The 16,019-nt window shown below is 36.5% G+C and overlaps 2 protein-coding genes across 4 annotated transcripts in view; one reads left to right on the top strand and one right to left on the bottom strand.

Annotated features, from left to right (window-relative positions):
* STH (saitohin) overlaps window positions 1-16,019 on the bottom strand; it is a 283,897-nt gene that overhangs the window by 190,553 nt on the left and 77,325 nt on the right.
* KANSL1 (KAT8 regulatory NSL complex subunit 1) overlaps window positions 1-16,019 on the top strand; it is a 186,137-nt gene that overhangs the window by 120,825 nt on the left and 49,293 nt on the right. For all 3 annotated transcript variants that reach the window (XM_049861617.1, XM_049861615.1, XM_049861616.1), the window contains one exon: window positions 9,884-10,025. In XM_049861617.1, the coding sequence (XP_049717574.1) occupies window positions 9,884-10,025 (142 nt within the window). The remainder of the gene's footprint in view (window positions 1-9,883; window positions 10,026-16,019) is intronic.

Below are 16,019 nucleotides of genomic sequence, written 5' to 3'. Positions count from 1 at the left end.
GAACAAGTAGTGACTAGTCTTAGACAATACTGTAAGTTATGGCTTTAAATGAATGGGATTATTTAGCTATCTTAAGATATTTGACGGAAGAATTAATATACATACAGAGTTTGAATATTCTGATCTCAACATGATTCTTGAAAGGTTCCAAAATAGTGGACTCTGAAGGCAGAAAAGTAGGCAGAAAATTGATTGGTCCACTCTGGAAAAGCTGCCTTTGGAGTAGCAATATTTTAATAACTGAGATCCTTTCAGTATTGACTTTGTCATTTTACATATTCTTGAAACATACCAGAGTCCTGTTCTTTAAAAAAAAAAGTCACAGTAACTAGGCCAGTGCTTTGTTTTAAATCTTCATGATGAGATTCCATGTCCAGTCCTACAACCAGCCAAGAAGAGCTGTAAGACACTTCCATCCTTCTTTGTCATTCCCTATTTTTTTCCATTAAACATTACAGTGTGTTTCAGGGTATTCTGGGTCTTTCAGGCTTCAGTAATGTATATTTTAACAGTTTAGAAATTAAGCAGGACATGCCATTGGCATGTCTCATCTTGTTTATATTTCTTCTGAATTCATTATTTGTGAACTAACATGTGCAGACACTATTAAAAATACATTTACAGTTAAAACACATGGTAGTGCCCATAAGGAGGCATGGATAATCTAGTTGAAGACCAATCATATGTATGACATGACTTGGAAATAATTATAGAATTTGTAAATAACAAAATAAGAGGATCAAGCAAAGCATGAAGGAATGCAAAGTAATGAATTATAAGATACAATTCACCAGGAAGGACTTACGGAAAGGAGATGGGGTTTTGGGATAGAGGATCCTCCTGGATATTTTCAGGTTGGAGATTATGGGGTGACAAACAGATTGGCCTGAGTAGAGCTGAGGGACTGTTTGAGAGAATTATTACATTTCTTACTTGTATTGTGCTTGACAGTATATAACATGAATATGTTTACTGTGTTTAGTGAAAAAGTCAGTCAGATGGACATTGAGAGGAGCTTGTTGAAGTACCTTAAATAATTCTTTAAAGGTTGGGTGTATTTTAATGCATTTTTCAGTCTCAAATGTGTAAAAATTAAAAGTACAAGTAATTTATCAGCTGACCTACAGAAAAATAATTTTTTTAACAGTAGTTCAGAGGTTTTATTTATAAAGTTCAAAAGTATGGGCATTGTAACAGATGGAATCAGCAAAATCCAACCATGTGGGAAATTCTAAAGGATAGATAGCTCTGCAGATAAATCGCTGGGGGGGCGGGGGGAGAGGGAAGGAATTTGTTACAAACTTGAGATGTGGTAACCTGATGCAGTGTGTGAATCTTACTTGATTATGATTTGGACAAACCAACTGAGACAGTCCAGGAAATTTGACAGATAACTGACATGACAATAATAATATATATAAAGAATTCATACCTTTTAGAGATACAGACTGAAATATTTACGTATATAATGATGTAATGTTAAATATTGGCCTCAAAATCATCCACGGCGGTGGGAAATAGATGTTACACATGTGATAGGATTGGCAACAAGTTGATAGTTGTTGAAGCTGGTTAATAAGAATATTCTTTAGTCTGTACTTGAAATTTGTTTTAAAATGTCTAAGCTAAATGAAAGAACATGGGGAAGAGTGGAATTGCTTGTATTATTTCATAAAATTAACATAGATTACAGGGCTCTACATCATCTGACTCTACCGAACCGTATCCAGTGTCAGCAAATATATTCTTCTCCCTCTTCCTTGTCTGAGTTCCAGCCACACCTTTATACACTCTATTTCTTCTTCCTGGGACACACCACAGTCTCCCAGTATGTTTCCCCCCATCTGCCCACCTCTGGCCAGTTTACTTGTCCAAATCCTTATTTATTCTGTGGGGGCTCAGTTTAAATGTTTATACCACAGAGAAGTCCTTCAGATCCTGCCGTCTAAATTCAACGTCCTTGTTACACTCTCTTATCTCAATTTGGCATGATTATTTATTAACATTTGTCTTCCCCATTAAACTAAGCTAATGAGCTAGAGTTCTTGTTTGTTATTGTATCCCCAGAACTAGTATAATCCCTGGTAAATAATAGGTGCTCAAATATTTGTTAAGTGGGAGGGGGGAGGAGAGGGGAGAGCCCATCATGGGTTGGATGCTTGGCCTAAATATATAAATCTCATTTCAATTTAAGCAGTAAAACAAAAGGGTTAAGTGTACAGCCCCAAGAGTCCTGTGAGGATGAATTGGCAGTTTATTAGAATTGGCTCTGGTACATTTGATTCCTATCACTACGAATCTCTTGAGAAAGCTGATGTAACCTAGTTAGAGTGACAGATACAAACTTTCTCTTAACCCATTCTCTTAAGTTTTTTTCCTGGGTTTTATTTTACAACTAAAACGTGTAGGATATTTGATACTAGTCTATTTGGATCTATTTTTTTCTTTACAATTTGGGTCTGTTTTTTTCTGTCTCTGTAAATTTTGGTGGTAATGTTCAAGTTGTAGCTGGTAATACAATTCTAATGGACTGCTTTGGTTTTGCTGTTTTAGAGTGGAACTTCTTTTAGATGACTGTGCAGCCCCAACGCTCAAGAAACTCTCAGGATATGGTCTCCTGTTCCTAACTGAAAACACCTTTATTTCCAGAATTTTCCTCATAGGGATTTCTTTTCATCTCTTTATTTCTCCTCTGTTTCTCTTCCACTTTTGTATGTCTTATGATGTGGAATTGAAATCTAAGTTTATATTTACTAAATAAATTACTCTTTTCAAATACACAAGTTGTTCTTTGAAGTTAGTGTTACATCATCTTACTAGTATATTCCTGTGAGGCCGATACTGCTATTATTTCCACTTAATAAATGGTGAAACAGTAGCCAGTTTACATGTCTAGGATCATATAAAGTAAGTAAAAGTGAGGATTTGGCTTGAGCCTATCTTCCTGATCTTTTTTTCCTTATTCTTTTCACACTGCTTTTGAGCTGAGTAGTGAATACTTTATGTATTTGTATGTGACCTTCAGTAATTTCAAGATTTTTCTGTTCTTGTCAGTACTCTTACCCTAGATGCTGAGAATCTGGCAGCTGTCAGCTACAAATGTTCTGGGATGATCTCAGTTTTACTTTAGTCTATTGGTTTTATAGATTATGTAAATAACTTGGAGATTTTAGAATTTAGGTGTCTCAGACTTTCTTGCATATTTGGAAATAGCACATAACCCTTCATCAAATAATTTATCAACCGGTTTTTGGCTAAGTATAGCACTCTGTAGCTTCATAACTTGCTGTGGACAGTCATTTCATTTTGTTAACAGAACTTTTGTTTGTCTAAAAGGAGAGAACCAAGACATAGGACTGAAATGAGAATTAAAGATGGAATTACCCCTCTTGAGGTCTTTCAGGCATATTTGTTGCTGCTTAAGAGAAATTTTTAATAAGTTTCTAGATTGGGAGTGAGAAGTGTAGCTCTATTCTACTCAGAATATCCCAGTTTAGAATAGAATTTAGGGGACTTCTCTGGCCTATAGGGCCACTATGAGTCGGAATCGACTCGATGGCATTGGGTTAATGAGAGGTAGCACCAGGTCAGGTATTGGGCAGGATTCAGTTCCTAGCTTTTGGTGTCACTTTTAGGTAATTCAGTTAGCTTTTGCTGTAGTTTATGTCTGAGAAAAAGGAAGTATCCACCGATGGTGCCTTTTAGTCTGCTGTCTGTGGCAGTGCTGTAACATAGAAGATAGGGTTTATGGAGTACAGAGAACTGATACATTAATAATCTCTTACTGACTACCAAAAAGTTGACAGTAACGGATATAGTATTGCCAGGTTCTTATTTGTGACTTTCCTTGTTAGCAGAAATTAGATTTTTGCTCTTTTATTTTAACAAAATTAGTGGTGACCATCTTAAGAGTTAAGTAATTCATGTCATTACCTATTATGGTTCAGTAGAAAAGGTTGTCTCAGTGACACTGTTGAGGATTTGATGTATAATTTCTAATATTGGAGGAGTCTGGGGTCCCACATTTAACAGAAGTTAAATCATCTGTAAAAGTCTGCGTTGACCTTTTTGCCCTCTCCTAATGAAATATTTCCATTAACAGTACCATTCAAAAGGATTTTAAAAAGCTAAAGGCAAAAACTATTCCTTTTTTGACACATTAGCTATCATGTAAGCAGAACTCTGAATTTTCGAGGAAATAAATGCACTTTTCACTGTAGTTTAAACATGCTTATAAAAAACTTTTAGAGGAAATTATTTTTTGGCTTATGTAAATACGGTGTATTCTTGGACCCTGTAGAACATTTTCTAAGTTCTGGATGTGTAGTAATATTCTTCAGTTGTTGTATGCTGCCGAGTTGATTCCGACTCATGGTGACCCTATAGGACAGAGTAGAACTGCCCCATAGAGTTTTCTTGGCTGTAATCTTTATGGAAGCAGGCTGCCACATCTTCTTCCTGTGGAGTGGCTACTGGATTTGAACTACCAACCTTTCAGTTAGCAGCTGAGCACTTCACCACTGTGCCACCAGAGCTCCTAATATTCTACTAACCCTACAGAAAGCACTATTAAAGTATCCGCTCACACAGCTATAAAAGAAATCTATTTATACAAACAAATAATGGTACATAGCAGACAATGTTAAAATTTACTATTCATATGGTATCCCAAAAGCAAATATTGATACTATATTTTACTGCATTTTGGTAATCAAAAAGCAGTTTATAGTGAAAAGTTTTAACGAATTCTTATGTAGCACATACAGACAAAGCAACTATACCAATAAAAAGTTTATAAAGGTAAGGAGCAAAGTATAAGTTGAAGTGAATTACCCTCTCAGGCAGTCACCAGAGCATGTTTAGGCAAATATTTTAGTAAAAACTGGGTTAAAGTATACAGCAAAATAATACATTAGAAGGCATTCTAGTGTCCAGCTCAGACACACATTTAAAGCAATTATTTTAATAATTATTAGCACAGAGCAAGCAACAGGAAAAGGTAGAATGAATTCTACTGGAAACAGGAGTTTTAGTAAATATCCCAGCCAAATGATAGAGAAAAAAATTTATAAAAGTTCTAAAACCTAGAAAATTATTAGCTCCCAAAATCTGAAGACTTATCTCGGGAAACAGATCTTTCTCTTCACCATCGATAATGACTGCATTAGAAACTGAGTCATTATATTGAAAGTATCACGCTGCAGCGTTAATCCTGTGTGTTCGTTTTTAAAAACCAGTTGCAGCTGAGTCAGTTCCAACTCATGGCAAAACCCATGTGTGTCAGAGCAGAACTGTGCTCCACAGGGTTTTCAGTGGCTGATTTTTCAGAAGTAGAACTTAAACTTCCAGCATCTTGGTTAGCAGCTCAGCACATTGACCGTTTGCGCTACCGAGAGACTCAGTGTTCATTTTAGACATCTATATAACGTTAAGGAGTCCTGGTGGTACAGCGGTTAAAGCGATCGACTGCTAACCGAAAGGTGGTTTGAAACCACAAGCAGCTCCTTGAAAGATGCGACAATCTGCTTCTGTAGAGATTTAGTCTTGGAAACCCTGTGGTGTTGCTGTGAGTCACAATCGACTCGATGGCAGTGGGTTTGGGTTTTATTGGGGGGTGGGGGATGTAATGTAAGAGAAGGCCTGGTGGCTCAGTGGTTAAAGTGCTTGGCTGTCAACTGAAAGTTGGCGGTTTGAACCCACCAGCTGTTCCAAGGGAGAAAAATGTGTCAGTCTGCTTCTGTAAAGATTTATAGCCTTGGAAACACTATGGGGCAGTTCTACTCTGTCCTTATAGGGTCACTATGAGTTGGAATCGACTTGATGGCAGTGGTTTATATAACATGAAGCATGGCCTGAATGTTATATTAGTATCTTCTGTGATTTTGACCCATAAGTTATTGGAACGATAAATTTACATTTTGAATACTTGGAGGAAACCTCTGATAAACTGAGTTTCTACAGCTTGTTTTTGTTAGAGGAAAAAAGATAGGAAGCTCTTATCCTTTCGATAATGTTTTGTGGTGTTCTGCCCTGCCACTGGGGTGTGGTAACATCTTCACAGCTTACCCCAGACTTGTTAGTCACACACCTCTCACCTTTGCTAACAGCTCAGCTTTCTGCCCATACTCCTGGCAGTTTGAATACAGGATACTTTTTGGACACTTCAGTCGTAGTCTCTTAGGGTGAGGCTTTCTGTTTTTTCAGTATAGATAATGAGAGTCTCTACAACATTGTGGAATAGCAACATGTGGTAACTTTCAGTAGAAATCACTTCCAGTTCCAAACAGTCATATGACAAATGTATTTGTAGACTAAAACCTGTTCGTAAGTTGGGAATTTCTAGTCTTCCTTAGTACTGCCTTTCTTTAATTAGTTTACTAGCCATTCTCCAAAAATATCATCTAGAGGTTTGGTTTATATGGGTATTTAGAAAAATACCTATAAAGGCCCATTAACTTCTGAATTTAGGAAGGCTCAAAAGGGGTTGTTCACTGGTACCAAAGAAAAAGGTACTTACCCATCCAAGTTCTTATGAACCTTTTACGTAATTTTCTTTTTGTAGTCTCAAGCTTTCAGACAGGTATTAAAGTGTTTTGGTGGCTTTGCATGTGTGTGTGTTTTGACATTAAGCAAGACAGAAATTTTCTTTTGGTTAAGATGTGTCTAAATTCAGAGGTAACAAATAGGTGCCATCTTTCCTGCCAATTCGGAATGCTGCTTGGTGGGTCGCTATGAGTCGGAGTCAACTCGACAGCAGTGGGTTTGGGTTTTTGGTTTTGGTGTCCTGGAACACTGCCTTGAGGTTTCTGAGCCAAGATCAGGATCATTAGGAGACACTGCCAGGATTATCTGTCCACCCAGGGTTTGACTGCGGAGGAGGAAGTGCTGTAGATTTTCTGTTAGTGATGGAAATCATCTTTCCCTTGCTTTGCTTTTCATCACTAGGGTTTTATTTTGGCTAGACAGTGTCAGTTGTTAAATTTGTCTGCGAATAAATGCTCATTAAATGGATGTTGCTGCTAATTTCATTGATTAACTTTTGGTTTTTAATTACTGTCTTTTACAATATTTGACTCCCCTTTTACTGTATTGCTGCCTTGAAGATTCAGGATTTGAAAAGAAGCACATAGAGTGGCAGAAGAAATAGGTTGAGGGGCACTTATTAAGGAAAAATAATGTGGTTAAATAATGTTAGGAATATTACCTAAGGAGGGTACTGGAGTTGCCCAGTGGTGATTGATAGATTGGTGGTAGCTGTAGGAATGAAAGGAATCTATAAAACCAAGAGAGATTTTGCAGAATAGGAAGATGATGAGCCTTGGAAGGTAAGAAAGCTGGGAGTAAGGTGAGGATTAAAGTAGCGTTGCCACTTTTAGAAAAGGAACACATTTTTATAGTCATGAATGATCACAACATTATACTTGACCTGTTGAAGTCCTTTTCTGGATTTTGGCTAGAACTAGATCTGCAGCCATCATCAAAGCAGGTAACTGTATTTAAAAGACAAATTATCTTTTTATCAAGTATCATTGTTTCTAAATAAAGAGAAACATTGGCTAATACTTGATTGGCTTATGTTTGGACAATATAAACGTTAGTAAAATACCATTGCTACCCTTGGTCTTAATTATTAATGGTATTATTGACTCATTTCTAACTCTACTGTAGTTAGATTTGCATTTACCGATAGCATAAGGAGACATATTCTTTTTTTATTATTAGCATTATGTTGTCATTGTCCTGTAGGTAAACTGTGTTAACGTTCACTTATAGTAAAGATTTTAGTAATAAGTATGGATTTCCTGATTGGAGGTGGAGCTAAGTGACTGTTTTCTTCTCTTTTGAAAAAGAGTTTTGTGGTAGACTATGAAATATTTTCATTGGAGAATAGCACAGACACCAAGTACCCCTCTAGCATTTAAGGAATGTTAAAATGTTACTGTATTTCTATCAGTCTTTTTTTTTTTTTTAAAAAGAAAAGTCAAACATTGCATTATAGGTAGTACCAATATCCAACTTCCTCATTCCCGTCCCACAGGTAATTAAGACCCTAATCCAGAATTTGTTGTATGTCACTTTTCGATACATGTTTTTTGTACCTTTACTACTTACCTATATCTGTAACAATCATTATTGTTTACTTTATTCTTTTAGTTTCTATATGGTTTTTCCATTCAGCATGTCTTTTGAGCTTAATCATGTTGATACCCAAACCAAAAAAGCCAAATCCATTGCCGTCACAGTACTAAATAGTTTTCATTACTACAGAAACATCCATTAAAGGAATAAATAAGAGTTTCTTTCCCTACTTTAGTAGAATTTGATTGTAACTAATTTTTATCTATTAAAAGCCCTACTGCAGTGAACCTCCTTGTGTAGACGTAAGTTACGTTCTCGGAAACAGAATGTAATGATGGTTGGGTATGCACGTTTTCCATCTAGTCGAGTATTTTCAAATTAACTCTTCAAAAGTGGTGGTGCCAGTTTTTACTATTACTGGTAAGGTATGAATTGCTGTTTCCCATATCTCACCAGCAGTTGGTCTTATCAGACTTTGATTTTTTCCTTAATATTTTAACCAGATTCTAATGAGGCTTGGCATATTTTTATATATTTATTGGCCATTTCGGTTTCTCTTAGGTGATTTTCCTATCTGTTCATTTTTCTGTTAAATTGTCTTGTAGAAGTTTTGTTATATAAGTAAGAATTCTGTCTTTAATCTTTGGTTACATGTTACAGACATCTTCAACCAATCAGTAGCTTGCCTTTTAACTTAATTAGGTCTTTTATTGTGTGTTGAAAATTAGTGTTTTTTGTCTCTTATTTAAGAAATCCTTCCCGTCTCTGAGGTCCCAAAGATAAGCTTCTGTTTCAATATTCACTTTTCAGATTTTGTAATTTGAAAATACAAAATTACGGAATTACAACATGAAGCAGAGAACTAAATTTACTTTTTTCATGTAATGAATCGGTCATTTCAATACCATTTATTGAGTACTTTATCCTTTTTTCACTGATGAGAATGCTTTCTCTTGTATATATCCAATTTTAAATTGTGAACGCCTGTATTGTTCAGATTGTTTGTTTTCGTCTATCCTTGTGCCAGTACCACACTGCCTTAATTATATAGCTTTACATTAAGTCTTGATATCTGCAAGTTTCCATCATACTTTCTTCAGAATTTCTCTGCTGTTGGTCCTTGTATTCCATGGGAATTTTGGGGTATGCTTGTCAGCTTCCATTAAAAACGTTCTAGGGAATTTGAAATTTCTTTGAATTTATGGATATATATGCAAATTGTCATCTTAAAAAGACACATCTCTTGCCATTTATGTAGATCTTTTATGTCTTTCAAGTTTTATTATTTCCTCTGTGAAGATCTTTTATTGTATATAATCTTAGCTTTTGTTATTGTTGTGAATAGTGCCTTTAAAAAAAAAATGTTTTCTGCTTTCTTTGTTGGCCTATACAAACTGTTAGGTTTTGTATCTTGATCTTTACTCAGCAACTTTGCTGAATTCCTGATCAGCTTTACTAATTCGTAGTCTCTTGGATTTTCTATGTAGATAATCTCTACTCTTTATATATATCTCATTTAATGTAGAAAATGTTTCTAACTCCTAAGAAATTAAAGCAATTTCAGAGAAATTACTTGCCACAGGATCAGAATACCAGAAGGCATTTCCACCTAGTTATCTGGGATATATCTGTATCTGAAGGGTTTCATCCAAGTGTGTGTGTCCTTTGACATATATAAGTCTTGGATTTTTCTTGGCACTGGAGTTTGTCTGTATATGTGCCTTGGAAGTTTAACACCCCCGCTCCCCGTTTTGTATAGATGTTACTGCTACTCTTGGATTTCACTCAGTTTATTTCCTTTTAGGAGGCGCAGGTCAGAATGGAAATGGGCTGCAGACCGAGCAGCCATTGTTAGCCGCTGGAACTGGCTTCAGGCTCATGTTTCTGACTTGGAATATCGAATTCGGCAGCAAACAGATATTTACAAACAGATTCGTGCTAATAAGGTAAGGAATAAGTGTCTGGTATTTTTCAGCCCACCTGTAAACTACCAGTATCCCTTTTCTCCCATCTCCTCATAACCCCTTCAATGACTGTTAACTCTGTCAAGGAGAATGGTTTAATATTAACTGATAGAGTTAATTTGTTCAGCGTCTGATGTTGTTTAGTATAGTACAGAAAACAGAATATAGTGTTAAATTGGACATGTGTTTAGAACAAAACATTTTGGGTATGTAGGCTAACGGGAAGCATAAAAAAACTTCATAATGGAAGTCATTGGCTATAACTCTCATATTTGTTATATTTATGGACAAGTGGCAGTGACTATTGAAGATTTTCCATCTTGTTGCTTTTTTGTTTAGGTATGTTCCTGTTGTACTGCTAAGCTTGCTTCCCTTGCTTTTTTGAAGAAAAAAGAATTTTTTTCTAAAAGATTATTCAGGCAAAATTAGACGTTGATGATTTGGATTTGGATTTGGATTTTTCTTGTATTGTGTCTGCAGAGGACTGATTCTCCAGTGTACAGTGTTTATCTTCAACAGTGATTGTATGCATAGTTTTTCTTCTTAAAAAAACTGACTGAGAGAAAGTCGTGTGCTTAGTTTCAGTTTGAGTCAGAGAGGAATATGCATGGAAAAGAAATCTATCCAACAAATATATTTGAGTGCCTAGTACATACCAGGCACTGTGCTTCTTAGTGAGGTCACAGTGGTGAACAAAAATCGTACCTGCACAGAGTTTACATTCTTGTGAGGCTTTTTTTTTTTTTTTTTTAATTAACTTGGCGTGCACGAACTCAATGACTTATCAATACATGGATCTAGATGAAGTGTCTACTGCTCCAAAAAATAAGCATCATGGCACTTTTTATAATCTTCTTTTTGTGCTGATCAGGCTTGAGAAAATTGCTGTCCTTTGAATGGGGTTCATTAAGTTAATTAGTAGGACAAAAGTTAAAGGGTGACCAACTGACAGGATAAATAAATTGATGAGGGTTTTTTATTTTTAAATTATAATGCCATTTTACTTAAAAGTAAGTGCAGTATCACAACATGTAAGAATGTGACATAAGGAAATGCGTATGAATCCAAACCCCAATAATTAAAAAAAAAAGTTATTGTGGTAAAGTATATGTAAGAAAACATTATTATAAAGTAACAACTTTAATCATTTTTATGTATACAATTCAGGGACAGTAATTACATTTACCAGGTTGTATAACCATCACTGCTGTCTATTTTCAAATGTTTTTTTATTACCCTAAACACAAATACATGGGGTCACCATGAGTTAATCAACTCAATGGTAACTGGTTAAAGAGAAATTCCGTTTCTCTTTTCCCCTTCTCTCTAGCCCCTGGTATCCACAGAAAACTTCTGTCTCTATGTATTTGCCTATTCTAGATGTTTCGTATATCTAGGATCATAAGATATTTGTGCTTTTGCATCTGTCTTATTTTGCTCGGCATTATGCTTTCAAGGTTCATCTGTGCTGTAGTATGTATCAGAACTTCATTTCTCTTTATGGCTGAATAATATTCCATTTGTAGGGATGTACCACATTTTGTTTATCCATTAATCTGTTGATGGACACTTGGGTGGTTTCTACCTTTTGGCTATTGTGAAAAATGCTGTAGTGGACATTGGTGTACAAATATCTGTTTGAATTCCTGCTCGCACTTCTTTTGAGTATATAGATAGTGTAACTGCTGGGTGATGATTAGGTTTGGAGATAAAAGTTGTGTAACCCAGTGCCCTCGAGTCGATTCTGACTCATAGCAACCCTATAGAACAGAGTAGAACTGCCCCATAGAGTTCCCAAGGAGCGCCTGGCAGATTTGAACTGCCGACCCTGTGGTTAGCAGCCGTAGCACTTAACCACTACGCCACCAGGGTTTCCCCCCCAAAAAAAAAAAGGTATATATATATGTATATATAAAAAATATATATAAAAGTTGTATAGCCTCCTGTATATAATCATTTAAGTTTTTTTTTCCCCCTAAAAATGCCACTGCAGAGTTTTTTCAGCTTCTTTCAAAAAGGGGTTTATGTATACCCACTGCCGTCGAGTCGATTCCTACTCCAGAAATATTCAGTAGTGCATATTATAATTGAGGACAAAGCCCAGAGGGCTTAGACCTTTTTTTTTTTTTTGAAGCTCTAAGGGAAACAAATCAAGCCCTAATGTCTAAAAAAAATTAGCTAGAGCAAGTAAGGAATCAAGACTAAAAACTAAAACTAAAAATATTCACCACTCATGGTGAGTGTTTTGCTTTCCTTAGCTCTTCTTCACAAAAGAAATTTTAAGTGAGTTTTGTAAAGAGAGCTAAAACGGTAACTAAGACTAGCAAGGAGGCGACTGGATGATATATACCTACCCTGAGGAGAAAAACACAATCTCGCTTGGTTGTCGACACCTCCTCAGTGTTTGTTTTTAGGGTATTATAGTCAGTAGTTAAATGGGAATTTTTGTATTTGTTGTTTCATCTATTTTACATACATATACATTCATATCTATATTTGTATGTATTTATATATGTGTTTACATTATGAAACTACCATTATTTATGTGCCATTAAGAAATGATTTCAGTTAAACTGGAACATGCTATCACTTGTAGGATGGATCCTGACTTAAGAGAGATGAGATGTGAAAAATTATATCTTGGAAATAATGAAATACTGTGTATCCTTCTTAGGAGACTTGGGAAACATAGGAAAGTATAAAAGAACACCCTCCCTCCTCCCTCCAAAAAAGCCCTCAAACTCAGAGTTACCCATTATGAACTTTTTGGCATATTCTGCTTTTTTCTTTTTTTCCTCCTGTGAACATAATTTGCTTGAACATAACCATGTTAATACATGTGCAGCCTGAATGTTTTTCCATCATTGTGGGGGGAGGGGAGAACCACTATTTTTATCGGCTGTATTCTTGTGTTTTTTTAATTAAAATTATAAAGCATGCCATGATAAACATCTTTATCTGCATCAAAGGGCATGAATACCTTTACGTTTCTCATGTGTACTATGGCAGTGTGTGTCAGTTTATAGTCTCATTGAGTGTGTGTGAGAAGGTACTCAATTCATTTTTGGCTCTTCACTCAGCAATAATGTCAGCAGTTTTGGAAAACCTTAAAAAGTCTTAGATATTTCTGAATATTTGGGAAGTGGTTGTTCTGGAGTTTTGTGTGTGTGTATATATATATATATATACACACACACACATACATATATATTCCAAGAGTGTTATCATTCAGTGCATAATGTATTAGAGAAACACCAGACTTGGGCTAGAGATCTTTGGTTCTAGTCCTGGCTTCGCTACCAGGCAGATGTATGACTTTGGGAAGAAAAGCTTCAGTTTCTTGGCCTCTAAAACAAGACATTCAAGATAGTGTTTTGAGATAACATTTTCTCTCTGCAATCTGAATATACAACTTACGTTACAAAGCTGTGACAGGAAGAATAAAAACTAGAGTGATAGCCCTGATGAGAATATGTCGAGAAAATTCAGAATTTTATTAAATATTTACTTATACAGTGTCTTTTTCTGTAAATATGCCGTGAAAGTTTCCCCAAAAATACATTAACATGAATTTGGTCTTTATGTTAACACTATGGTAATAGAAGTCTTTGAGCACTTACTGTGCACCAGGCACTGTGCTGAGCACTTCCTATTATCCCCAATTTTTAAGATGAGCAAATGGAGGGTCAAGAGGGGTCAAGTTCACGGTCGTACAGCTAAGTGAGCGTAGAGCTGAGTATCTGACTTCAGAGCTATTGCCCAAGTTAACAGTAGCTTTAAGCACTTGGCTATTTTTTTTGAGTTTTTGAAATGGAAGGATTTATTTTTGCTGTGTTATAAAGTAGGTTTGTGTTCCCATTTTCCATCCTGCTCCCAGGTTTGCCAGATTTGCCTGGGTTGTACAGGCCTTTTTATGAGATGAATCTATGTTTGGTGATCAGTTGTGGAATTACAGTTTGTCTTGGGGTAGGAGATTGGAGGGGTGGTGGAACCTTTTGCCCCGCTTCTTTTTAGGGATTTACTTTGTAGCATGCTAACATTAATTTTCTTAGAGTGGCTTATTCCAAAAACATTTGAGAACCACTTCTAGGTGGTTGCCAGTTTCTGTTGTGTCAGAAGTTAGATATTACCTTCAAGCTGTTCCATGAGTCTTTAGAGCCCTTTTGGGGAATAATGATTCCTGTTGCTGTTTGAGGAGCCCTGGTGGCACGGTGATTAAAGCGCTCAGCTGCTAACCAGAAGGTCGGCAGTTCAAACCCCCTAGCCACTCTGTGGGAAAAAGATGCGGCTGTCTGCTTCCGTAAGGATTTACAGCCTTGGAAACCCTAATGGGCAGTTCTGCTCAGTCCTGTAGGGCCCCTGTGAGTCGGAATTGATGCGATGGCAGAGGTTTTGGTTTTGGTTGCTCTTTAGAGAAAGAATACAATTTCTAGGAGCTCTAGTCTTCTCCATACTTTTGTGGTGTTTTGATTTTCACATTGGTCAGCTTATTTATTTATTTTTTTTAAGATATTCCCGTATCTTAAAGGAGTAAAGGAAAACAAGTATGTACCTTGAGTATGTACTGTATACAGGTAAGTTCATAAGTGCTTACCTTTTTTTTCCCCACATACAGTTTTTTTTTTTTTTTTTACAGGCAGCCCCTGATCATGAACTTCAGACTTAGGGACAATTCTTCTTGTCCTTCAGTGTTATGTAAATTTTCCCCCACTTTGAGGTGATTGAACCAACCCCTATTTGTAACAAATCTTTCATCACAATTACCTTCACTTACTGTACACGCAGGTTTTAAATCATTGTAAAGTCTTCAAGCCTTTTCTTGCACTAACCAAAAAACCTGTTGCCGTGGAGTCAATTCCAACTCATAGCTAACCTGTAGGACAGAGTAGAACTGTCCCAAGATGAGGCTAAATAAGAACTTTGTGCACCTGTTCCAACTTACCTACACATTCTTAAAGACACACTCAGAAATGAATCTCGTTCGTAGCCCGGGACTGCCAGTATATTTGTTTAATGTTTAGAGTAATCGTATATTTTACTGACTTACTAAGAGGCAGAACTAAATTTGAACTTAGGGCTATTTATATGACTCCAAAGCATTACCGTTCTACCACACTCTGCTGTTATAGATCTTTGTCATCATTGCTCTGGAACGTGTTTGTTGAAACTTCATGTCTGGCAGATAAAACAGTAGGGGAGAAGCACAGGGATGGAGCTGGTTCTGTTGTTAAGGGGAGACTCCTTGTCTTAACACAACAGTTGTCAGTCAGCATCCATGTCTTGTACGTTATATTGTTCTGACTGGTCTGTGAAATTACATAGTCACATTGCAAACTAAGGATGGAAATATTATTGGAGGTGGGGAGGTAGAAGCGCATTGAAGTTTCTAGATAGAGAAGGAGCTGAATGGAACATCAGAGGTCTAGAACACCTTTGTCTTCAAATTTGATGTAAAGAGTTGAGATTCCCATCGTAGTAAGTTACAAGGCATTTTCAACAGCTGTGTCTTGTCCAGGTAGCCCAGGTTGGTTCTTATGGAACTGGTCTGCAGTAGGCTTAATGATTCATCTTAAAACGAATTGCTCAGAATGATATAGGAGAGAGTGTGAAATTGCATCTTAACGCTGAATTGCAAATTAAGTGGTGGTGTTTTTTATCTTGTACTTTGACTCCATGTATTACCTGAAATTGGTCGGGGGAAGCAATTAACCCAAGTATGTTGTTGTTAGGTGCCATTGAGTTGCTTCCAACTCACAGTGACCCTATGTACAACAGAACAAAACACTGCCCAGCCCTATGCCATACTCACAGTCGTTGCTATGTTTGCCCGTTGTTGTAGCCACTGTGTCAGTCCATCTTGTTGAGGTCTTCTTCTCTTTACTGACCCTCTACTTTACCAAGCATGATGTCCTTCTCCTGGGACTGGTCCCTCTTGATAACATGTTGAAAGTATGTGAGACGAAGCGTCGTCATCTC

The sequence above is a fragment of the Elephas maximus genome, chromosome 19 (assembly GCF_024166365.1).
Source record: "Elephas maximus indicus isolate mEleMax1 chromosome 19, mEleMax1 primary haplotype, whole genome shotgun sequence".
In the NCBI taxonomy this organism is placed as follows: Eukaryota; Metazoa; Chordata; class Mammalia; order Proboscidea; family Elephantidae; genus Elephas; species Elephas maximus.
This window is presented reverse-complemented; position numbering and strand designations above follow the sequence as displayed.